Raw genomic sequence first — 25498 nt, forward strand, 5'->3', positions numbered from 1 at the left:
CATCACCAAGTTGTGGTTTGATAGGTAGGCGTGTTTTAACACGTATAAAGAACTGAGCGCCAATTTTCGCTAAAGTTCACTTTAAATGTTTGCCAACTGAAAAAAATGAATGGTCTTCCATCTGCGCGGAATGGCGGGCCCTGGTTGGGCATGTTTGTTGCTGGCGAGAGTAACCCAGGAGGACGTAAACATATGGAAGATTATATAGTATTGAAGTCGGAAACAGACACTAAAGGTCAAGCATTTTTTGCTGTGTTTGACGGACACGGTGGAAAAGAGGCGGCCAAATACGCGAGGGACAATTTATGGACTTCAATAAAAGCCAGTGATGGATTTGAAAGCGGCGACCCTGTCAAAGTAGCCCAAGCCATCGCAGCTGGGTTTGTACAAACCCACGAAGACATGTGGAAAGTTAGAGGTGAGTCCCGCTAGCGCACTTCATAAATCTCGTCAAATATTCCAGATTAGAGTGAAACTTGTAAAAATGTAATTTTTTGTGATTTTTGTTGAACAGAATCGTGGAAGAAGACTAAGGGCGGTGATCCCAGTACGTCAGGGACTACTGTGGCCTGCGCTATAGTTCAACAGGACAGAATGTATATCGCCAACGTGGGGGACTCGACCGTGGTGTTGGGAAAAGCTAACCCAAATTATGGGGAACCTGGGGAGCCTGAAATGGTGGCCGAAGTCATTACACGAGACCACAAGCCTGAAGATAAGAAAGAAAAAAGGCGAATTGAGGCACTTGGTGGAAATGTATTAATGTCAAATAAAGGCGTTATGCGTGTTGTATGGGAAAGAAAACGACCAGTTACCACTTCTAAAACTGGTGAAAAGTATCAAGTTGATAAGATACCATTCCTTAGTGTTGCAAGGAGTCTTGGAGACTTGTGGAGCGTTACAAAGAACAATGAATACCTTGTCTCACCTATTCCAGATGTGTATGTTCATTACTTTGACTTGACAAAAGATAAATTTGTTGTTTTGGCCAGTGATGGTCTCTGGAACATGCTAAAACCCCAGGAAGTAGTTGAAAGTGTGTACAGTTTATGTAAAAGTGGTATTGCAAACAAGGTTGAAGCAAGTAAGGCTGCTCACACATTAGTTGACCAGGCTTTAGAGAGGTGGAACAAGAGAAACCTGACTGCTGATAATATATCTGCATTGATAGGATTTTTTAGAGAGTACAAAAAAGATGGCCTTACAGATGATAGCAAATCTATGGTGGACATTCACTTAAGTGATGTGGATGAAGGTATTGACTTAGAGGTGTCAACTCCAAGTCCCTCAGAAGATGAGCAGCTCCATGGTGACACCCACAAAAATGAAGACATAGTAGTACATACCACTAATGAAAACTGTAATTCCTTACAAGCAAGTTACAGTTGGAGAAAACCCACAATTGCTAAACAGAAGCTGGGCAAAAGACCCAGTATTCAGTCTGACTGTCTATCCAGTCCCAAAAAGCCCTCCATTATGACAATGCCATCACAACCACAAGATATTTTGTCTACTTAAAAGTATAAATAACCCATGTTTATTTTTGTATTGTATACATGCATCTGTATAAATGTATTGTTTATATTGTATTTATTTGTAAAAATATAGCTTGCATCTGTATATATTTGTGTTGTAAATAATGTATTTTTTCATTTTATTATATTTAAATCCTAAAGAGTATTTCAAAAATATACACAACCAACACTTATTTAGCAATACATAAAACATGTTTGGATGGACAATACGGAATGCTGTGTATGTGGCAGCAGCTAAAATCTGTACAATGTGTATTTTGTGTATAATGAATGTTAATAAATATAACTCTACTCTAGAAATGTAATAGCTAACTATGGAAGTTTTATTAATATATTATTAACACAGTCTCCTAATGTTGCTTTTGCTTTGCAGGAGCACATGGTGTCTTTTGACCTGTTAAAATCACAGTTAATTTTAGCTTAATTTATTTAAAATTAAACAAACCAAAATAAATTCTTGCACAAGCTTTTAATACTTCATCTAACGCAAGGACAGGTAGAGAGAAAGCTAGCACAGCTTGCCATTCTGTGTAATTCAGTGGTGTTATTTGAAAAATAACCTGTTAACAACAAAGTAACACTCAGGTATTGACTAGCGTTAGTACAACTTACTGCAAGGAATGGCACATAGAGGATGACAAAATGAAGTACCATTGAGAAGATAACAGCAGCCACTAGCCATATATTAGTCCATGGTGGCATCGTAAACAAGCTCTGATTTTCACTCAAGCTGTGACAGCATATTAAATGATATCATACAAATGCTTTATCAACCACTCTGGATAGTATATACACAATAACACCTACTACAAGGGTTTATCATAACAACAGTGTAGCTAAGATAATGACCCAGCCCTGTAGAGTAAACACTATGTAAACTGTACACATGTAGGTTTTCTAAGAATGTCTCAACCAACTTCTAAATATGGAACCTGATAATCTAATGTGTAGGCTGCTGAATGAGCTAACAAAGCAGTGGCATTCTCTGTGTGTACAGTGTGCATGTTTTTGATTTGTTCACTGTGACTATATATAATCACTACAGACCTGTTGAAGGCATTTAGCATCTCAATAGTCACCAGGACAGACAAGGCCATTGCCATGGGATGGACATCATCAAATGTACTGCACACCACACCACTGAAGTCAGCATTGCTCTCAGTACACTGCATATGATGTGTCTATGTGGTGAAAAAGTAAGCAAATAAACAAGTTTCAAAATGAAACCACGTAACTTCATTTGGGCAGGAAATAGCAAGCCCAAAACAATTTTGCTAAGCACAGCAAATCTGACAGCTTGTACAAATTGTATATTAGGTCATTCATGTCACATGCTCTGAACAACACCATAATAAGTATAACATTTCTGTCAGTGAGCATTACAATCTTACCAATTGGAAGAAAGTTACTAGTGGGCCGCCTTCATAGTACATGAACCACCAAGCAGCTGAACCAACTGTAGCAACACCCACATACACTACAGGAAAAGTGAAAAGGTTAATAGTTTGAAAAGATATACAGTGTAAAAATCACTCCTATACACTAATTATATTCACTATCATGTAAACCACTAACAGCTATGAATATTTCAATAAGCACTTGTCAATGTATAAAAAATCACATGTTATAGAATCCAGACAACCTACAAGTTTTACTAGTTCACTGGCTTCTTGAAACACATTACCCTATAGAGGGAAACTTTGGCATAAACTTTGGCAGATTAAACTTTGGGGAATTTGTAGCAAATCATCAAATTCGCCACCAAAGTTTTCCCCGTCAAACTTTCCTTCTATACAGTATTCTTCTGAATAGATTAATACAGCAGATAGCACTTGGTACATACCACCAATCACTAAATATCTAAGGAACAGCCATCCGGATATAAGTTGTTCCTTCGGAGAGCGGGGAGGTTTCTGCATGATATCAATGTCGGGAGGATTGAAGCTCAGAGCAGTAGCAGGAAGACCATCAGTAACTAGATTGACCCATAGCAGTTGGACCGGGATAAGTGCCTCTGGCATTCCCAAAGCAGCAGTCAGAAATATGCTTTATGAGACACATACAAAAAAGGTTATGGTAGATATCAATGTATACTACATATTGTTGTTACAGAGGTTAACAAAACCACAAGGACTTTTACAGTAGTAAAAGGTCAACACTTTGATAAGCATTATGCATAAACATTCCTCCCACACAGTATTGACCATCACCATACAAAAATGTGTTAGCAGGCTTACCTCACAACTTCTCCAATATTGGACGATATCAGGTAACGGATGAATTGCTTGGTATTGTTGTAAATGGCTCGGCCTTCCTCCACGGCTGCCACAATTGTTGAGAAGTTGTCGTCAGCCAATACCATTTCTGGATGGTGAAAGCATGTGAAGTATATGGAAATACTATTCTATTTAGGCTGTTTTGGGTGGGTAATAAATCTCATATACTCCACCTTGTTTTCCAATATACTCCACGCCTTCAGGCACAATATAGCATATGCTCAAAATCTAGGTTTATCCAATCGCTACGCATTGTTCATGTGCAATGATTTAACGAGCGCTATTATTTTGTCACGTGAGGATGCATAGTTGCTATGGCGCTAGTATTATCTCAAGAAAACCAGCCGCTTTCGCCGAGCCTACAGCAGAAACAGCCATGGATGAGGTAAGTAATCTGAGTGTAATGTGAAATAGAGTCTAAAGCAGTTATACGGGCACAATGTGGAGTCTATGAAATTTATAAACCCGAAGGCCCGAGCTGTAGCGCACGAGCGAAGCGAGGGCGCTACTAAGGGCCTGAGGGTTTATAAATTTCATAGACTCCACATTGTGCCCGTATAACTATTATTTAATTTTCACAGACTATATACTAGGTGCCACTAAATCATTCCAAATGTATATTTACTTCTTATTTCTGTTTTACAGTAGGAGATTATAATCTGTGCACAACAGTTTTATGTGGGTGCAGGCATGCAACAGAATTTTCGATATGAAACTGAAATCAACATGCTAGTTTAAACACAATGGTGGATTTACACAGTTCTGCTTCATTCATTAGGACAGCACTATGCACAAAGTAAAGGACCCTTCTGGAGGCCTGTTCATGCATGCCCAAACTACTGACTTGGGTAATTGCTGACAAAGCCAAATGTTTCTCCCACCCTACTTCCCAGAGAGAAGACATGTGGAGGAGATGGAGCACTTACCATAAATACAAGGCAATTGTGCCATATGTTCACAAAATGAACTGAAAAGCATGTAATTGATTGCTTCCTGTGTTTACATAACTAACTTTCAGTGGGTTATTGTTGCAAGGCCTAAATTTTTGCAAAGCAGCTAACATAACCTCCAGCATAAACATTTTCTCCATACTACATACTTCCCTACAAAAACTTAAGAAAATATTTGGCCTTTGGCCATAGACTCTGCTCACTTAAAAATATAAGATTTCAGCCTACCAACAGAAAGTTTTGCGAATTAAACTTCAATTTGTAAATTTCATAAAAAAATACATCTCACATAGAACCTACCACGCTTATATCCAAATATTTGTGGATACATACTGTATTATTATAGTCTAAAAGCAAGAGTTAATAATTGTACTAAAAATATACCACTCTCAACAATACCATCACTATACTATTTACCTGAAGCACTTTTAGCAACAGCAGTACCAGATCCCATGGCAATACCAATTTCAGCCTTTTTGAGAGCAGGAGCATCATTAACACCATCTCCTGTCATGGCAGAAATGTCACCCTCATCTTGTAGATACTCAACTATCTTGCTCTTGTGGCTCGGCTCCACTCGAGAGAATAGCCTAGGGATGAGAGAATGTGGTGTGTGTACTGAAAATATTAAAATACACTGTAAGCAGCAGAGCAAGTCTCAAAATATACTATCACGTACAGTAGACAATGGCTTGTGTTACTTACTTAGCATTCTTGCATGCCTTTTGCTGCTCTTCTCGGGTCATTTCGTCAAATTCTCTCCCAGAAAATGAGGTGCCTTTACAGTCGTCCTTGTTGTCAAATACACCAATCCGCCGGCATATTGCCTCAGCTGTAGCCTATAGTAAATTTATTTGTAGGTGACAAAATGTGGGGAATTTCAGGAAGTGGGATCTAATACAAAAACTACACAATTAAACCACAAAAATTACAATAATGTTGCAACACATTCAGCATAGTACAAAAAAATAAAACCTTTATTACATGTATATTAAACACAAGTCAAACACCAACCTTATTATCACCAGTGATAACAATCACTCTTATTCCAGCCTCAGAACAACGAACAATAGCATCTTTTACCTCCTTACGAGGTGGATCCAACATACCCACCACTCCAACAAAAGTCATGTTAGCCTATCAAGATACACCCACATACACATAATTCATTACATTTGGATAGCCCTGTGTTAATAGAATTCATCTGTCACTGTATTTAGTCATGGAATGCAATAGCTGGCAAGCACATTAATTACCTCATATTCACAGAAAGTAGAAGGATCTTGCAGATTCATCTTGGATGTTGGTATGGGATTATCAACAGTAGCTAAAGCTAGACACCGGAGGGTGCTGGCACCAACACCATATGCCATCACCTGGTCCATTATTTGCTCCCTCATCATTTCTGTCATTGGCTGTGTTTGGCTACCATCAACCCTAACACGTGTGCACCGCTCCAGTATCCTTTCTGGTGCACCCTGGGCATTACAATTATGGCTCTAATTAACAGACACACAACAACAAACTAGAATACATGTCAGTAGCTACTATAGGAGAAAGCCCTGTAATCTTATGAAGTTGCAAAAGCCTATTATTGAATAAAATTATATTCACAAAGGCATGCTATATATGATGATGATAACCAGTGGAATTAGATGAGTACACCTACATGTACTGTATTGAATTATTAATAAACCCCTTTCATAGGCTGTATATGACCGAACTAGGAATTAAATGTGTGCTTTATGTATAGTTGTAGCTGTAGACTACCTCCCTCGTTTCATAGCCTTTTATTTTTATAATAATGTACATGTAAATTTCTAATTATTCCTTATACATACCTTTACAAACATCTTAGGATCTCCAGATTCTGGCGGTATCACATAAACACTCATAGACTTACGATCGCGAGAGAATTCCAAAGTAAATTTCTAAATAACCAGAAGATACAGCACCATAGTTAAACAAGTGTTTCCATTACTTTATCAAATTCTCCATTGATTACATTGTAGCAGGCACAAGATCTCTGTTTATCACTTAGCCGTAACCGATCTAATCCTTGGACATTCAGTTTCTCAACCAAAACTTTCAAAGCAACTTCTGTAGCTTCTCCAACCTTTTCAAACAACTTCCGGTCCTGCAACATAACAACAAACTCAGTGACCTTACACATCCAGATGTAGTGTAGTAATAATACTACATGTGTATGTGTATATCTACTAGAGGTAAAGGGATCAAATCTTAACAGTTGGCATTGGTCAATGTGTTACGTACTTGAAAATGACTAGTGCTTAACCCTTAAACTTAATAAATATGCATGCCTTGCACAAAGCTCTGTAACTTTCGAAGCGTACATCCTATGGCTACGCAATATATGTCATTCTACTTGTGATGTAACAAGAATATAGTAGGGACCACAAAGGAGTAGGCGTGGCCCACGAAATAACATCACCCAAAAAACCAGCCTCAATTTTCCCAGACAACAATGAAGCACTATTGGTTAGGTCAAACTAAGCCCAAAGAAGCTTCAGATCGAGCCAAAACGCCTTCAAAAAGTTGCTACGGGATTTAAAAAACAACAATATATTTAACAGAATTTTCTACTGACTGAGTAACTGACTGATGCCTTCAGACAAGCATAACTCGATAACGGCTAAGCTTATGGGCTTGATTTTTTCACTGTTCAATGTCGCTTCGGCCCGAGAGGTGCCTTTTGGTATAACCAGGACAGCACAAATTTCTCTGTTTCCTGTCCCCCAACCACTTTAGGCATATTTGCATGAGGGCAGTTCCATTGTAAGATAGATTTTCAAACCATTATTTGTATGTGAGCCATAGCAAACTGTCTTAAGCTTGTGTGAAATTGTGCCAACTTAACATGCCAGCTGACACCCTTACAAAGATTGCTATTACTGAGTATTTATATGTACAGAGAAAATGAGAATACTGAATAACAGAACATTTTAGAGCTGACAGCAGACAGACATACGGTGGATAGGAAATACAAATTACTTATATTAAGGCTTGTGAATACAGGAGACAGAAACATGTATCTAAAACTGTGAAGAATATTTGTTCCTAATGGCCATCTTAGTTTGAAAACTTTGTCCAAATCATGAAATACTCCACAACTAAACAGTTTGAGTGTGGAGCTAAGTATGTAGTTACATATACACGTTATATACAGCGCCTACTATATTGAGGATTATGTGGTGAAATATATTCATTATGGGTACGTACAAGTTTAATATATTCTAGCAAGTAGTGGTTCACCCACAGCTATAACTCCAAGTACAGAAAGCAGAAAGAAACCACCATTTAAATCATAATGGATGTTTGTCACCAATATGATTAACTTTGACATTCATTAAAAGACTTTACACACAAAATACAAGCATTTCTTTTGACAGTTTTTCACTGGAAAATTACTTAGTAGCAGCTCAGTACACTAAAATTTTCCCAAGCACAAACCACCTTCAATAGATAAGCTGACCACCAGTGACTCATTCATTCAATCTTTGTACAATAGCATAGCCATGCACCTATCTTAGTGAGATGAGTTGATTAAAGTAACTAGTGACAGTAGATTTATACATGTGTTAGGAGAAGATAAAGCTGTTCACATTAGTTAGGTCCAGAGTAGTACTGTGTGTTGTACCTATCCCTTGACCAGTCGGCTCGGCCACAGATAATGAATCCAAACCAACTGTATGTGAACCACAGCTAGCGATGGGAGTATGGAAAACCCGGAACTCCGGAACAACCCAGATCAGCCGAAACAGTGTTATTTTTGCAATTGGAATCACGTGCAAGCACTAGCATGCCAGATTATAAAGACTCCACAGTGGAATGAACGAAATTTGTCTGCTAATATGTTCTACAACATTGCTATCATTCTTACTTGTAACAAATCTGCAGGGTACACCATGAATTAACATGAGAGTGATCGTTAATTGGAATACGCATTCAATCATTTATCTGAAAACCATCTTTCTCAGCGAAAACTTCATCTAAGCATTCCTAACTACACAATCGCTACAATCCCAAAACATAGTTTGCTACACTTTAACACAAGCCAGCTGTGGTCAGTGACCAAATTTATTAGAGGCATTCTTCAGTACAAAAATGGATTGTAGCGACTTAGCACAGTACTATAGTATGTTCATGTTGAGCTGAATCGTCAAAAACGTTTAATAACTCATGGATGCAATACTCACAATCTTGAAATTTGGCTCATTTGTAGTACTGCTTGACCCGCTAAAAATATTTCTAAATCTTTTTGTTCAAATGTTTGACATAATATTTACAGCCAATCAAAATTTTCACAATACATTTCCTATGAGGAAGCCATACAAATACAGTGTCCATTACAGCCCTTTCCCGAACTTGTAATGGAGCCAAACCGTACGTGTCTGTTGTTGACACCTTTGCTGTTACCAATAATCATCTGGTTGGCTGAAATGTTAACTCTGTTGAGAAAAAATCCACATTTAACTTTTAGCTGTTTTTCAGGATTCAGCTCAACGTGAACATACTATAGCTAGAAGTTGCATTATCTTTCAAATCATTTGGTTATTAGTTAAGGGTATGGAGTGTAGCTGAGATAGCTGGGTTGGTTTAGGATGCACAGTTACGTGCACTAATCCTAATTAACGCTCGCTTTTCTGTTGATTTATCTTACATCCTGCAGATTTGCTTCAAGTAAGGATTAATTATATAAATACTATAGAACATATTAGCAGACAAATTCTTTTGTGTAGTATTAATAATCTTGTATACTAGTGCTTGCACGTGACTCCAATCGCAAAAATAATGCTGTTTCGGCTGATCCGGGTTGTTCCGGCGTTCCGACTTTTCCATACTCCCACTAGCGATTGTGGCCTGTGAATGACTGGCCACATGTGAGAGTATGTAATGTTGTCTACACATGTTGGAATTGATTTTCTAGAATGTATAGCATATCTACATGACAAAATCCTTCCTTTTTTCTACCCAAGCCTCCACCACCACACGTAGACACTAGTCCTACCACACGTAGACACTAGTCCCACCACACGTAGATACTAGTCCCACCACACGTAGACACTAGTCTCACCAAATGTAGACACTAGTCCCATCACTAGCTGACTTTAGTTTACACCATCACCATCACCACCATCACCGATGAGGCAGTAATATCATCATGTGCAAGGGAGTGGATGGGTACCCCACCCCAGGTGACTATTGCTGTATGTTTAAGGGTGTTGTGTATGTAGGAGAATGAGCTGTATAAGCCATACACTGGGGACTCGAGCCAACCACATGAAGAATGGCCAAAGATTTCTTGTGTAGAAATGTGTAGTATTGTGCCTGGAAGATTCTATGATACGAGGCCACCACGTATACAAGGATAGATAGCACAATGTTCCTGGAGAAGACAACGACGCTAGATGCTTGTAGCACAGCCTTTCCACTTGAAGTAAGCATACAGTTACATTGACATTGCACCGACTGGTAAGAAGCACAAAAAAACACGACAACGTGGATTACAATTTTTGTGATTCTAGAAATTGACAAAAATTACTCTGTACGTGTAATGTAGTTCAGAGTGAAGACAACATATTGGAGTTGATGTGGATAGTGGAAGCCTTCCTCTTTTCTACCCCAGCTGCCACCACCACACTTAGACACTAGCTCTATCACTACTCCACATTGGTTGACTTGTCTACACCACCACCAGCACTGGAAGCGATGGGGCAGTAATATTGTCATATGCGAGGGGAGTGGATGGGCACCCGCCCCAGGGGACTATTGTACTATATCTATACTGTATGTTTAAGGGTGTTGTGTATGTACAGTAGGAGAATGAGCTGTACAAGCCATACACTGGGGACTAGAGCCAACCACATGAAGAATGGCCAGAGATTCCTAGTGCATGTAGTGTGTAGCATTGTTCCTGGAGGATTCTATGGTACGAGGCCACCACGTATACAAGGATAGATGGCACAGTGTTCCTGGAGAAGACAACACTTGACAATGCTTGTAGCACAACCTTTTCACTTGAAGTAAGCATACGGTTACACAGACATGGCACTGACTCATAATAAACACAAAAAAAACATGACAGTGGGAATTACAATTTTGTGATTCTAGAACTTGACAAAAAATTACGCTGTACTAGTGAAGACGACATACTGTGGACAGTGGAAGTGACATTAACCTGGACTCTATTTATAATCAATAATCAATCCTGTAAACTGTATGTATGGATCTGCCATGGGTAGGGATCAAGGATTTCACAAAAAATGTTGACATAATTTTAATTTAACAGAATTTTCTAACTAACTGAAGTATAGCTCAAAATAGAGGCACAAGAATAGCCCTATAATATGGCACATGATGGTTTGCCAGGTGGGACTTGTGCATCCCATAAGTCAAACTAACATAACACTGGAAACAGCTAGATTTGGGCTACCGGAAGTAATTGTTTCCAACAATGCAACATGTTTCACTAGTGACGAATTTCAACAGTTTCTCAAAGTAATGGTATCCGCCATGCCAAGTCTGCCCATACCATCTGGCCACAAATGGCCTAGCAGAGCGGGCGGTACAAATGGTTAAACTAGGCTTTTAAAAAATCCAAGGAAGGGTCACTAGAAACTCCAGTATCGCCGCTCACCCCACAGTATGACAGGAACATCTTGTGAATTAATGATGGGCAGGCGATTGCACTCTCAGCTTGATTTTGTGATTCCTAGTGCATACACCAACAGAGTAGACAGAAAGAGAACCATGATTACCATGCGAGGGAAAGGGAGTTTGCAATAGGAGATCCAGTGTTCGCAAAAAAAAATGCACAGATTTCAACCTGGAATGGTTTCCTGGGAGATTACTGCAATCAAAGGACCTATTTCATATTAAGTGAAATTAGAGGACGGTAGAGTTGTTCATAGACATTTGAATCAGATTATATCTGGCACCCCTTCACAAACACAACAAATGAATGGATCTCAAATGACAATGGTGATGATGTTAAAACTGAACCTAGGCGGTCTAAACGGATCGTAAAGCCTCCTGTTAGATATTAAAAGACTTAGGGGGGATAGGTGTGATGACTTGAACCATGACCTTTATTATATGTGACTGGGACTGCAAAAACAGGGCACGTGGGCACAAACTACACCCTGTCACTTTACAGGTCATATCTCAGTGCTGGAATAGAATATTTGCATTATGTAACTTGCATCCTAAAGCAAATTAAATACTTACTAAGAGCTGAACATTACATTGCCATAGCTTTGTGGTTTAAACAGTTATGAGTGATGAACGTTTGAAAAAGTAGGCAAAAATCATGTGCCCACATGCCCTACTTTTACAGGCCCAGTCACATATTATGCATATACTCTAATTGTTGCACACTTGTATGTATCACATGATCTATTGTAGGCTTGTAACCGAGTGCTGATTTTAATCCTGAACTTTCAAATGAATCATACATAATAGTAAACACATGTCGAATCGAGCCATACAGATTCGAATGGGGGCTATCTACCTGAGGTGGTCCAGTTCGATTCAATGCGACTTGCATCTACGTGTAAACAGTTGTGACCTTGCAATTAGATGTAACTCTAATAAACGGAATAAAGATATGGACAGTTACAGCTAAAATGGCAACTGTAATGATGAAATGAAGCAACAGTAGGCGATGATATGACATCCTCAAAAACAACAAAAAGGCTCAAAGCAAACATGTACACGTATGAATCAATAGTTAACTAACTACATGGAGTTGAGCGTAGTCGCCAACACACTTATGACTTTATCATGCCTACTAACCTGGTGAAATAGAGAGCACAAATCTTGCAAATTACGGTTGTGGGTTTAAGTTTTTTACAGATTGGAGAGGGCTTGGCTTTAGTGAATCCAGGTTCCAATCAGACTCTGACACCTTCCTACTGATAGTCAACTGCAATTCAACAGGTAGCTTGCTATGGCACGAAAGATTATACCATAGTCCACCCCTAAAGATTGACATGACAGCTGACTTTATTAAACGACTGCCTTTACATTATGGGGTAATAAGCTTCTAGCATCCACGTGTGATCTGCTCTTTGCTTCCAAACCTGGCAGTTGGTAGCTGACAATGAAAGCCCTGTTCACGAGCTGAACATTTCAGTAGAGAGGAAAGGTAATTAAACTTTTCAGTTTCTTTGAGTGTGCTGATTTGAAAAGAGGCCCATTTCAATAATTTACCACTAAATGTTTCAGTTGTAGCTTGGGAAGCTTGAGTTATGACTCTAGCAAGCTGTTTCTACTAACTTATCTAAGCACGCCAATATTGATTCATTATAACCGTCTGCTTGCTCTATTTCTTCAGCCACAGCGCTTCAATCTATTACCTCAGTGTCCAATAGTCTCATACTTCTGAGCCTCAATAGTGATATAGCCTTTCTCTATTGGGTGTATCACTTCTTGGTACGATGAACAGTCTTAGTAGTGGACGCCTTGTGGCCTGCTCTTAAAGGTACAGAATTCAGTAAAGATTTGTAAGTGGAAGTTGCAGTTTGCGCTGTACTGATAAGCAAGGTGAAACGAGTAGATGGAGGTATGATCAACAAAGCGAACGTTAGGATGATTTACGGGAACCCTATAATATTGATGCTGTGTACGGTGCACAAGTATTGGTACAGGTTGGAAGACAAAATGTGGGAGTCTGAAGATGAAGATATTTTGGAGAAAGGTGTTAGCCAGAAGAGTACATAGTAGAGCGGCTAAGCAAAAAAATCGTTCACTTTTTGATAAAAGCACCAAACTTGGTACATTTGTTTAATTCATACTATTTCATATCAAATATGGTGCCATTAAAAATATCACATCCAAAGAACCTGAAAAGTAAAACCAATAGAAAAGGTATTGGGGAAGCCATAAAAGTGCCATGCGTTTGCTCTATAGCAAATGTACTGAAACTTTGCATCTGAATAGACAAGCAAGGGATGGTCATATTCAAGAGCGAGGTGCCCATCCAGGTCATTAGCAAGTTAAGAAGCATGGAGGTTCATGGTGTATGAAGCCATAGATGTGCAACACATTATTTCTATTGGATTGTACCTGTACTTTTAACACAGAAATATTGGCTCCATTAGAAGTATTTAAAAACAGGTTATTTTACTCCGTTTTGAAACATTTTCTGATTACACCTGTAAATTTGAGAGACATTCATGCTATTTAAGGCAATGATTTTGATGTGGCACCGTATCTCAAATGATTTAGTATACCTTACTCAACTTCCACAGAAAACTTGGTGCTTTTATCACAAAGTGAACAATTTCATCAAAAATTGTTGCTTAGCTGCTCTACTATCATACAGCACACAACTACTTCTAATTGATTCTAATTAAAGCTCTTGTATACCTCATTGAATCCGAGTGTTGAATCATTGCACAGTGCACAAATGTTGGCCAACTCTTGTAATAATTGAGCATGATCTTGTCCTTCCACAATTTTTTCTCCAGAGTAACTAGTGAACAACACAATGTTTACACACTATCATCCACAGTATTAACAGCTGTACAACACACATGCACTACACGCACTATAAACTCATCACAAAACGCAGTTACACACAAATATGCCACACCATATACACTATTAAGAGATAGCCTTACATTTTACCACTTGGCTCAAAAGTGGATCCTTCAGCTTCAAACTCTTTAATGCTCAGTTTTCCATCGGTTGCATCATCAATCACAAAGAACTAACCCACCAGAGGACAGGTAATACCACACACAACATGACCACTCTCCGTTACCTTTTGCACTGACATTTGATTGGTAGTTAAAGTGCCAGTCTTGTCAGAACAGATCACTGAAGTACAGCCCAGAGTTTCCACTGATGGTAGACTACGAACAATTGCATTCTTACGAGCCATTCTTCTCGTTCCTGCAGTGGTCAGTATACGGAGTTATTATGTACATCATACTTAAGAGTTGCATTCAAATCACCTGGTAGGAGATTACAGCTAGCTGTACTGTATACACAAGTTAGTGGAAATTAATGTCTTATTACAACAGCTAATTGCTTTAGAAAGCTTAACTTACTGTACAGTATTAATCCCACCACTTGATTAATTACATACCTTTGTTTAGGAGTATTAATCCCACCACTTGATTAATTACATATCTTTGTTTAGGATTTCAGCCTCAATACATTTACATTGCACGAATTAAGATGAAGTTTTACTTTACCATTGTAAAGTACATGTACACCTGTATGTCTATAGAATGTAGAATCTACTCCCTCAGCATTGAATATTTGATTTAGAACAAATTAAATACGAATGGTTTGTTTTAGCTGTATAGCATGCTGGCACTATTAAACCAGGTATATATCTTCTTCAACAAGACAGTAATGCTACACTTTGTTACATTATCGACATGCTTTAGTTCATTCAAGAAGCACAGTTCGTTTTAACAGTATTGTCACAATATCAATATGCATACGTACTTGCATATCGATATCTGATTGCATAATCACAGAGATATGAAGGTCTGGTTTTGTGCAAACCAACAGCATAGCTGGTTAGACTTGGTTTATTATATAACAATATAACAGTGCAATACAGTACAGAACTCTCAGATATGCATGGATACATTTTTCTTTCAGGCATATGCAGAATAGTGACCTCAGAACACACTCTTCTATGCACGTACACGCATACTTACCCAGAGCTAGACAAGTAGTGATCACAGCTGGTAGGCCTTCAGGAATGGCTGCAACTGCCAGTGCTACAGCTATTTTGAAGTAGTACACTGCACCCTAATATAAACATACAGTACACAATCAATACACTAATGGAACAAACACAGTGCTAGCTGTCATAAAAGTTCTTCAATCTTCTAATTAATCTGCCAGTATTTCTACTGTTCACTACACAATATAAAGAACTAGATGTGTGTAGATTATTAATACAAATGCCATGGAGGTATGTACAGTCATAGATAAAAATTTAATGTATACCTCCAGAGGTATATATTATCTATGGTACAGTATACTTCTACATGATTTGATTGCCATATGCAGGTAATCTCTACACACTACAAAATAACATTCATTTACAGTGTAGAAGACATGTACATGCACAATATCACACTGTTGTACTCCACAATATTAAAGACTATTCATATGCAAGAATTTAATTTTGTATACACTTGATGTGGTGATATTGCAAAACTGCATGACAATATAATATATGTAGAACAATGAAGCAGTAAAGAAACCTGCTGTGGTGACTATGAGAAGAGATAAACTATACCTTAATCCAGGATCCCCCATGAGAGGGATCAGAAAAGTGACCAATGTTAATCAACCAGACTAGAATACAAATGATGGTTATCACTTTAGACAGTTGCTCTCCAAACTCGTCTAGTTTCTTCTGTAGAGGTGTCCTCACTTCTTCTTCCTGATCTGTCATCTCAGTCCTGATCTTACCGATAGCCGTGTTCAAACCAGTCCCCACAACAATGCCACGTCCTTTCCCTGAGGCTACATTTGTACCCTATAAGTAGAAATTTAAACATAAAAAGGCTACATTCCCCATGGATTGCTTACACGTCAAGTTATTAGTTGTTTAGGACAAATGCTCCCTCATGTTAGCGATTGTAAGGACAGTGGACCAAATATGGGAATTACTTTAAAATATTCAAACATTCACTATCACACTTGACTATTGAAAAGGTGATGGGGGGTGTGTGTGTGTGCAATAAGGAGATTATGTTAAATAATATCAAATAAATTATTTTTACAGCTGTATGTACATTGTAATGGGGTAAAAACTTGAGTAATTGGCTATGAAGTATGAACACATAATGACTAGTACGACTGCACTTACAGAGAATAACATATTCTTCTTGTCTTGGTTGACAGCCTTAGGATCAGGAATGACGTCTGTGTGTTTCACAACACTGATACTCTCCCCTGCAATGTGGTAAATAGTATACCAACCATAAACATGTGTTACTAAAATAAGGACACAGACTGTGCACACCAGCACATCACTATAGTCATGGACAGCTGTTTTTAACTTAGTATACAGTAGGTCAATAATGGTGGTCTACATTTTGAAGTAATCACTGGCTACAATCTACAGTCTTGCATGTTACATACAAACACTCTCAGTACTATGCACACTACAGTAGCGGTCAAAAAAAAGTTCCCGTTGCGTTTGTGGATTGTTCTGCATTTGCCAAATCACTAAATGGGCGTGACCATGGGGGTTTGAACGGTGAGAGTTATTTGTTTTGTGAAGTGTTAATGTGGCAGAGCTGCTACTAGGCTACGTAAAAGGAACTTTCTCATACTGATGTTATAATATAGAATATAAAAAGAATATTTCTAGTTACATAAGAATGAAGAATTTAGTCTTCAGCCAGTAGGTTAGCCAGGTTGTAAGTCCTCTTCCCTTTGCTGCTACTGCTGGCAAAGTAAGCGTTGGTTGTCTAGCTGGGTAAAAATAAATATGGGTTCGAAACAGCTATACAAATTATAGTAGTAATCGGATAGTGTACAAGCCAGGCGTAGTTTTTTTTGTAAACACCATTCGCTTGCTATTTGGCAGATTACAGCTAGTTTATAACAATAATCATAATAATCTTCGACTATTTACTAAATCATATAGGTAGGGCTGCTATTATCAATGTCTTAGCCAGTTAGCCTACATTGTACTGTTGTAGTTTGATGGAGGTTTGTACCATCGTATACTCCCTTTTGCTAATAATGTATTAGCATTGCGGTTGTGCTGCATTCTCTAAGCAGAGCAATTGCGTTGTGTTTGCACACACACACACACAAACACTCACACACTTTGTCATGAGTTGAGCTTGCTTATGTATAATATTATGTGGTACACTATTTAGAGTTGTTGTATATAAATTCAACATTTTAAAAATAATAATTCTCACTCAGTCGTCACTAAAAAGACATAAAGTGGTGCTGCAAGCAGGACAAAAAAAACAATTCGCAATGACAGGGTCGGGAGCAGACTCTTATGTTTTAATTATTATACTATTATTCAGTCTATCTTAGTGTCATGAAATGAGCTTGCTTATGTAGTATTATGTGGTGCACTGTTTAGAGTTGCTGTATATAAATTTATTCACTTCTCTCTTTTATTTGTTTTCTCAGGGCTCATCTCAGTGTGCATGTGCATTACAGACATGCGTAAAACAATAAGACTATAGTTAATACCGTTAGTTCTACAGTTACATTGTCGCAACATCATCCGGGAAGCTTGTTTTGGATGAGACTCCACACTCTTTCATACTACTGGGTCAGTGTCCTGTACCATTGATTGCTCAGGTGCTCCTTGGTTCCTGGGGTAAGTCCTCCCTATCCACGGTCAATTCCAAAGGATAGAGCCTGTTAATAGGCCTGTTGGTTGTCCTAATAGCGGTTCTAATTGTTGCTTCCCGTGTCAGGCCATTTCTTCCAATCATGAGGTCTTCGATTACAACTAACTTCCATGTCATTCGAGGGGTGTCATCATGTATTATCACTACGTCACCTTTTTTCACTGATTGGATATTATTAACAGATACCTTATGAAGTCAAGTACTCATGATGCCATCTTGTTTGGAAGTCTCTCAGTAATGGCTGGTTAGCTCTCTTGCACATTTAACTGGCATTCCCAAATGTTGAATTGCTGAGTTCATCAATCTCAACTGTCTGATGTGTCCATCAATTTGCGTAGCTCTTCAGCAGCAGATATATAGCTGGATCCATTGTCCAGTATCATGGTCTTCAGTAACGACTACTGTCCAGCAAACTTGCAGAAGTCCAGAAGGAAGGTTTTCGTGGTTAGATCTCACAAATGAACTGCTTGCGTTGTTGTACAAGTGAAGAGGCACACGTACACCTTCACTTCCTGTTCAGCATGTCTTACATAAAGTGAAACCTACCCCTGTATAGGAGAAGGGGTGAACATTTTGGGTCAAAAGGGGCAATGATGGTGGGTCAGGTGCTGAGTATGGCTCCCCTAGAACTTGGGGTACAAGTGACACAGTGACACAGAATCGATTTGATATACTGGTGTGCAGCCGGGATCCAGTAGTGCTGTGTCAACATTGTACTAACACCAGAATGGTGCAGTGTTACATGCATTTCAAGGAAAATTGGATGAGAAAATAGAAGGCAACAGGTAGGGAAATTTAGTCATCTCACTCACCAGGGCATTGTGGATACGCCTTCCACAGTGTAGCAGCTCTTGTTCATCCAAAAATAGTCTAGGTACAGCAGGACATGTACAAGAGGGAGATAGCTAATCTGAAGCTCGTGATCAGAAAACCCAAGGCATCCCGGACACTACTTGTTCGATAACTTACATCCTTCACTCACTTGAGCCTTACTTCAGTAAACTTGACAGCAGTGACTGATCTATAATGTCGGCAGTCTGGTTGAGCTCATATATTATCTATGAAATGGAACACATATATAGGCAGTTACACCAGAGATAACTGTAACGATTGAGCAAAACAACACAATGCACACCATTTGCAGGTGTGTCAGGTTCAACCGGAACAAATTCAGTTGCTAACAAGAAGTAACGGTAGGATTGGCTAATCAAAGGATGGCCATCTGTCTGGTGTAGTAAGCCATGTTGGTCTATTCTGCCATAATGATGACAACATCAGTGCTTCGGTAGTGATTCCTCTGGTGAACAAATCTGCTGAAATCTCCAGGGTAGGGCAGTATCTACACTCAACTGTTGACAGTAGTAATTGCATCTCAATTAGTAAGCGATGGTGAACAAATGCTGGGAGCTGTTTGTGACTCTATACCCAGTGTAGCACAATCTGATTATTTGACCAAATGAAGATGAAAGGATCTTCAAGGTGAATGGCATTCATGTGTCAAGCATGTTGCAACTAATGCCGCCATGAGTTCCAGGCATGATAGAGTGATTGCAAGTGTGCTACACGCAACAAAGGATACACTCTGGAGGACAAGGAAACAGATATATCTTGTAGTACTTCTTAATAGGGCTGGGAGATTATATCAATTGTGAGATAAATCATGATCATCTCTGAACATTGTGATGTTGATATGTATTATAAATAATCATGATGTTGTGACATCACATGTAAATGTGTATTAGTAAATTCAAAATGGTGGAAAATGGTGGCACATACTGTTGTGGAAAACACGATCCGGGAAACAAGCTTGATGGAGTTCAATGGGTGAATAAATCTTACTACATAGTTTACAGCTTACCTGTTAGAAACCATTGGATACTATTATTCATCATGCTGTTTTGTATTAAACTGTAACTGCCTATGGTCTTAATTGTGTTGAAAAGTTGTACACAATTTCACTGTGTATTAAATAATTCATACAAAGTTGTGCATACATGATGCTGATGCATGTAAGTTATAACATCATGATAGTTATCATAATCGTGATATGTTACATCCTAAAGCAGCGAAATGTCACAATCGCTCAGCCCTACCTCTTAGTTACTAAGTGGTCATGGGTAAGGATGGTGGGTTTAGCTGCAAGTGAAAGTTCATCTGTTGTGGTTTCCAACAAAGACCTAGTGCACTCACTGACTATCTGTCATTAATGACGTTATCTTGAGTAGCAATTTTCTTCAGCTCAACACTATTGGATGACCAACTGCGTAGATTCATTGGACAGTAAAGACCGTGCTTCTCTGTAATGGCTCACAAATGCTTGCTCTTTTGCACCACCAGTGATAACATTGTCTATGTAGAGGTTGGATCTCATGTCATGGGAAACAGCTGTTTAGTGCTGTTGGAGATGGTACTGTAAACAGCATTGAGCATGAATGGTGAGCTTGTTGCACCAAAGGGAACGGTTTTGAATTGGTAAACACAGAATTGGCTGAATACATCAGTAGGGTCAGTCAACCAGAAGAAACAGGTATAGTCCTGTCATCTAGATGTAAGTAGACATGTAGGAAAGCCTTCTCAATGTCAGTACAAATGTCATAGTAATGACACCTGAAATGGGCAAGGATAGCACATAGGTCACTAACACGAGGTGAACCAATCAACAGACAATCATGGATACTTGGAAGACTGTCAGCAGCTACAATCAAAATCAATATGGATAGGCATTGTTGCCGAGTCCTTCTCGACTGCATGGTGTGGAATACAGTGGACATTATGATCATCAACTAGTTCCACGCGTTCAATAATCCTCTAATTTCCTGCTGATCAATAATCTTGGAGTACTGACAGTAGGTTTGGTATTAGCCAGGCACATAAGCATTTGGCGTGTTCTGCGTTCACTACAATGAAGTTGCTAGGTAAGGTAGGAGGATTTGGTTGTTATGGGAACCTGGCAACATAAGCACCATCTGGATCTCTAGCGACACATGAAGAGAGGTAATGTTGTAACGTGTTCTTCAGAACTGACCTCACTTACTCCACAGATCATCTCATGGACCATGATAGTAGAGTCTACTTAAGAATTACCACAGTTCAGTGACAATTTCCTCCTGTGGCAGTCATTCTGAGATACCTTTGAAGCGTCTGTGCATACCAATAACTCCTTAACAGGAGTACAGAAGTTAAGCTACCTTAGGAGTCAGTTAAAAGGTGAAGCAGCTCGTGTTATTGCTGGATTCCAGCTCACTAATCCAAATTATGATGACTCCGTTGACCTATTGAAGAACAGTTTGGGCAACCCTACAAACAGATCGATGCCCACATGCAAGCCTTGATTGAACTCTGCATTCCCAGTACCACACTTGCTAATCTATGCGAGTTTCATAACACCATCAAAGAACACATCCGCAGTCTGGCTTCACTTGAGAAGTGACAGGACAGTTATGGAAGCTTGCTTGTTGTTTTTATTCTTGTGAGAATCCCAATGGCAAGCAGGAGTGGAAGATCAATGAACCATCCTTAATTTACAGTATATCCTCAAGGTGGGATCACAGACAGATACCCAAACTTTTCCATTGCCACCAACTACATCTGGAGCTACTAACAGACCCACAATATCCATTCTGCAAGGGACCTCACTCCCCTTCTCTATTAAGGACCCAAAGCAATGTTCTGACATAGTCAATTAAGAGAAACTCTGCTTCAACTGCTTGGGTTATCATAAGGTGTCTTCCCGCAATTCCAAGCACAGTTGTCACAATTGTAGGCGAATGTATCACACAAGCTTGTGCAGTTAACATAAGTTTACATTAAAGTTTTGCTGTACATTGTTAAATTCACAGAAAGGTAATGTGTTCTCCCTTATTTCACAGACCTGATACAGAAGCGGCATTAAATCTTGATGGTCATGTAGAGTGTGGTGCAGCTACTGTACCATACATTAATGCTCTAGTACAGACGCAAGTCATGCTATTCCACAAACTAACTCTACATGGCAATTTATAAGTATTAGCATGACCCAGTTACCACATCTACGGAACCTGCAGTTGACTACCCAATTGCTACAGAACAAGAATTTGAGATTTATCTGTTAGTTGGTGCGGACCACTACTGGGACATTGTAGGTGATCACATTGTGAGAGGAGTAGGAGGACCAATGGCAGTGGCATCTAAACTGGGATACCTTCTCTCAGGACCAGTGCAACTCTGCATACCAGCACCAGTACACCATCAACTCAACATTGTACTTGGAAGAGGAGTAGGAGGACCAACGGCAGAGTCTGTAGGCATATCCAGGTAGGGGTGGTGGCGGCGGGGGTGTTGTGTTTCACACAGTGATAGACCTTAGGTGGTGACTTATCTTGGCTTTTGCTGTTGATATAGCAGTGTTGGTCTCTTCAAACAGCTTCAATAGTATCGTCATCTTTAGTTGCTTCAAGTATCTTCGCATCTAATGGGGTTACTAGTTTCTGCTCACATACGTTGAAGCTGCTCATGAAAATCCCTCAAGAGTGGCTATATTATCTTCGCTGAGGGGTTGTGAGTTTGCTAACAGCTTGACAATACTTGCTATTATCTTCTTGAGGTGTATTCTACTGTATAGTGTATAGTGGTGTGCGATATATACGATATGCCAATATATCATGATATAAAATTGCACGATACGATATGACATTGCACGATGATATGACAATGCATGACTGCATATTGATTTGCTGTCGCGGGCCGCATATATAATTAGTTGTTACGGTTCGAATTCACTTCTGTTACAATCGTTACGTATACCTTACTGGTAAACAATACTACAAGGTGTACCAGCCTTGAATACCTCGTTCAATACCTATTGCTTGCGCATGCTAGATATGACGTCATTGAATTCTGTAACCCACATTTCTTCGTGACCGCATGACAACTACAGTATGAGAGATGAGCTCGAGCACCCCTGCAAGTGCTAACGAAGATGATTTGTCTGAGGACGTTATTATTGAAGAAACGGAAGCTGAGTCCAGTGTAAGTGGGGAACAGCGGAACTTGTTGACTCACCCAAGGGCGAAGAGTAAATGTTGGCAGTTTTTTGGATTCCGCACAGATAGTGATGGAACAATACTTGATAAAAAGAAAGTATTTTGTCGATTGTGCTCAACAAGTCTCCCGTACTGTGGAAATACAACAAATTTAGCATATCATATAGACATAGCAGATACAGCTAAAGCCAAAAAAAAATTGACATTACAAGGCTCTCTTTACAAGGTAAAGCCATATCCAAAGAGTAGCCAAAGACATCACAAACTTGTGAATGCAGTAGGGGAGTTTATTTGTTTTGGCTTACAGCCTATTAGTGTCACTGATGACTCTAGCTTTCGGAAGCTAATGGCAACAGCAGATCCGAAATTTAGCTTACCTTCTAGAAAGATCTTTTCTCAACAAGTGATCCCAAGCAAGTATGATACTATGAAATGTAAAATAGAAAATGAGTTATTGAAATCAAAATATTGTGCATTAATGACAGATCTTTGGACTAGTCAACATCAACATCGTATCTTAAATTAGTATTACTGCTCATTATGTTACTCCTGATTTTGAGTTGAGGCAAGATGTTTACAAATGAAGGAAATATTAACAGATCATACTGCACAAACAATTGCAACCCTACTACAGGGTTTTGAAAAGGAGTGGAAGATTGATGGTAAAGTGTTTGGGGCCACAACTGAACACGGTAGCAATGTTCTGAATGCTATTGTTGATCATCTTAACTTGACTCACATGCCTTGTATGGGGCATACCCTTCAACTTTCTATCAAAAAGGCATTAGATTTACCAGCTGTCCAAAAAGTTATTGCACGTTACAAAAAATGCATAGCACATTTTAACAAATCAACCAAGGAGATGTACAAACTTCTTGAAAAACAGAAGCTTCTCAAGCTACCGGAACATGAACTAATCCAAGACTGTATTACAAGGTGGGGAAGTACTCTACATATGTTAGAGAGGATTCAGGAGCAGTAAGCTGCAATAGCAGCAGTTTTAATGGAAGGCCGGAATACACATCTTATTCCGGATGGTGAAGAATGGGTTACTATTGATGGGCTTATTAGTGTTCTTAAACCATTTCAAAAAGCTACCGAAGCAATGTCAGGCGAAAAATAAGCACAGTGAAGCCACTATTGTTTAAGCTGCTTACGGTAACTCTCCAAGTATGTGATGCTGATTCATCCACAACCAAGAGAAGCTGTGAGTTCTGATTTGAGTACGTGTTATGACGATGTCAGTATCAAAGAATTACTAAATGTTGTTACTTACCTTGACCCTAGGTACAAATCCTTGCCTTTTAAAAATGCAGCTGAAAAAGCCAAGATACTGCAGGATGTTAAATCAATGGTCATGAACCATGTGAGCGAAGCTGAAGAGAGAACTGAATTAACATCAACTACATCACCATTAGAAACTGAGCCAAGTGGCAGTGAAGGCCCACCTACAAAGAAGAGAAAACCTGGTCCATTAACTAAACTCCTGGGAGACATTTTCACCCAAGAAAAATCATGTAACAATCCCACTGATCATGCCAGGAATGAACTGGTACGATATGAAGCAGAAGAAGTTCTTGATCTTGATAGCAATCCTTTAAAATGGTGGAAAGAAAGACGAAAACTCTTCCCTATATTGTCTGACCTTTCCAGTAAACTTTTTTCACTTCCTGCCACCAATGTGCCATCGGAAAGAATTTTTAGTTGCGCTGGGAACATCATTACTGAAAAGCGAAATAGATTACTGTCTAGTAATGTGGATAAGCTTGTGTTCTTGTTCGAAAATCAAGATAATTAAAGACATGCACTTACAATAATACTAGTACTGTAATTAGTGTATTTCATGTCTGGTTGATTGAAGTAGTACCTACATGAAGAAATATTACATGGTGTTATATACAATAAATATCGTGATATATATCGTACCGTGATAATATGCATTATATATCGTGATACACTTTTTTTTGTGTATCACACACCACTAATAGTGTATATCCTCTTTGTGAACATTGGGCTCGTTTGATGTCCGCCATGGTCCACCAAATATAATGGGGGTTATGAAAGTGTAGTGATCGTTTACCTGGTCACAGCACCAAATGCTGTGGAAACGTTCCTACTGTATCTTGACCAGGTTCGATTCGGGAGATTGGCGGAGAAGAGAGGGATTCGAGTCACGTATAATACTAAACACTTCCCACAATCAAATGTGTAGTGTAAACGTGCATTGCAGACATGCGTACAACAATAAGACTACAGTTAATACAGTTACACTGTCGCAACAATGCCCTACACTTCAATGTTACTTTGTTCCTAGGCATATTAAAATGATTA

At 39.0% G+C, this 25498-nt stretch overlaps 2 protein-coding genes across 3 annotated transcripts in view; one reads left to right on the plus strand and one right to left on the minus strand.

Moving 5' to 3' along the window:
• Positions 1 to 1930, plus strand: LOC136243692 (protein phosphatase 1D-like). Its single transcript, XM_066035241.1, has 2 exons — positions 1 to 418; positions 515 to 1930. The coding sequence occupies exons 1-2, from the start codon at positions 106 to 108 to the stop codon at positions 1516 to 1518; spliced, it is 1317 nt and encodes a 438-aa protein (XP_065891313.1). The 5' UTR covers positions 1 to 105; the 3' UTR covers positions 1519 to 1930.
• Positions 1638 to 25498, minus strand: part of LOC136243681 (calcium-transporting ATPase sarcoplasmic/endoplasmic reticulum type-like) — a 27476-nt gene continuing 3615 nt past the window's right edge. For both annotated transcript variants that reach the window (XM_066035224.1, XM_066035225.1), the window contains 19 exons: positions 16628 to 16713; positions 16052 to 16294; positions 15462 to 15555; positions 14549 to 14679; positions 14406 to 14494; positions 14152 to 14257; positions 6743 to 6898; positions 6603 to 6692; positions 6018 to 6239; positions 5776 to 5898; positions 5467 to 5600; positions 5179 to 5351; positions 3773 to 3899; positions 3379 to 3581; positions 2927 to 3012; positions 2583 to 2716; positions 2148 to 2265; positions 1981 to 2095; positions 1638 to 1929 (listed from right to left, as the gene is read on the minus strand). In XM_066035224.1, the coding sequence (XP_065891296.1) occupies positions 1886 to 1929; positions 1981 to 2095; positions 2148 to 2265; positions 2583 to 2716; positions 2927 to 3012; positions 3379 to 3581; positions 3773 to 3899; positions 5179 to 5351; positions 5467 to 5600; positions 5776 to 5898; positions 6018 to 6239; positions 6603 to 6692; positions 6743 to 6898; positions 14152 to 14257; positions 14406 to 14494; positions 14549 to 14679; positions 15462 to 15555; positions 16052 to 16294; positions 16628 to 16713 (2474 nt within the window). In that variant the 3' untranslated portion in view covers positions 1638 to 1885. The remainder of the gene's footprint in view (positions 1930 to 1980; positions 2096 to 2147; positions 2266 to 2582; positions 2717 to 2926; positions 3013 to 3378; positions 3582 to 3772; positions 3900 to 5178; positions 5352 to 5466; positions 5601 to 5775; positions 5899 to 6017; positions 6240 to 6602; positions 6693 to 6742; positions 6899 to 14151; positions 14258 to 14405; positions 14495 to 14548; positions 14680 to 15461; positions 15556 to 16051; positions 16295 to 16627; positions 16714 to 25498) is intronic.

This window comes from Dysidea avara, chromosome 13 (genome assembly GCF_963678975.1).
Source record: "Dysidea avara chromosome 13, odDysAvar1.4, whole genome shotgun sequence".
Classification (NCBI taxonomy): Eukaryota; Metazoa; Porifera; class Demospongiae; order Dictyoceratida; family Dysideidae; genus Dysidea; species Dysidea avara.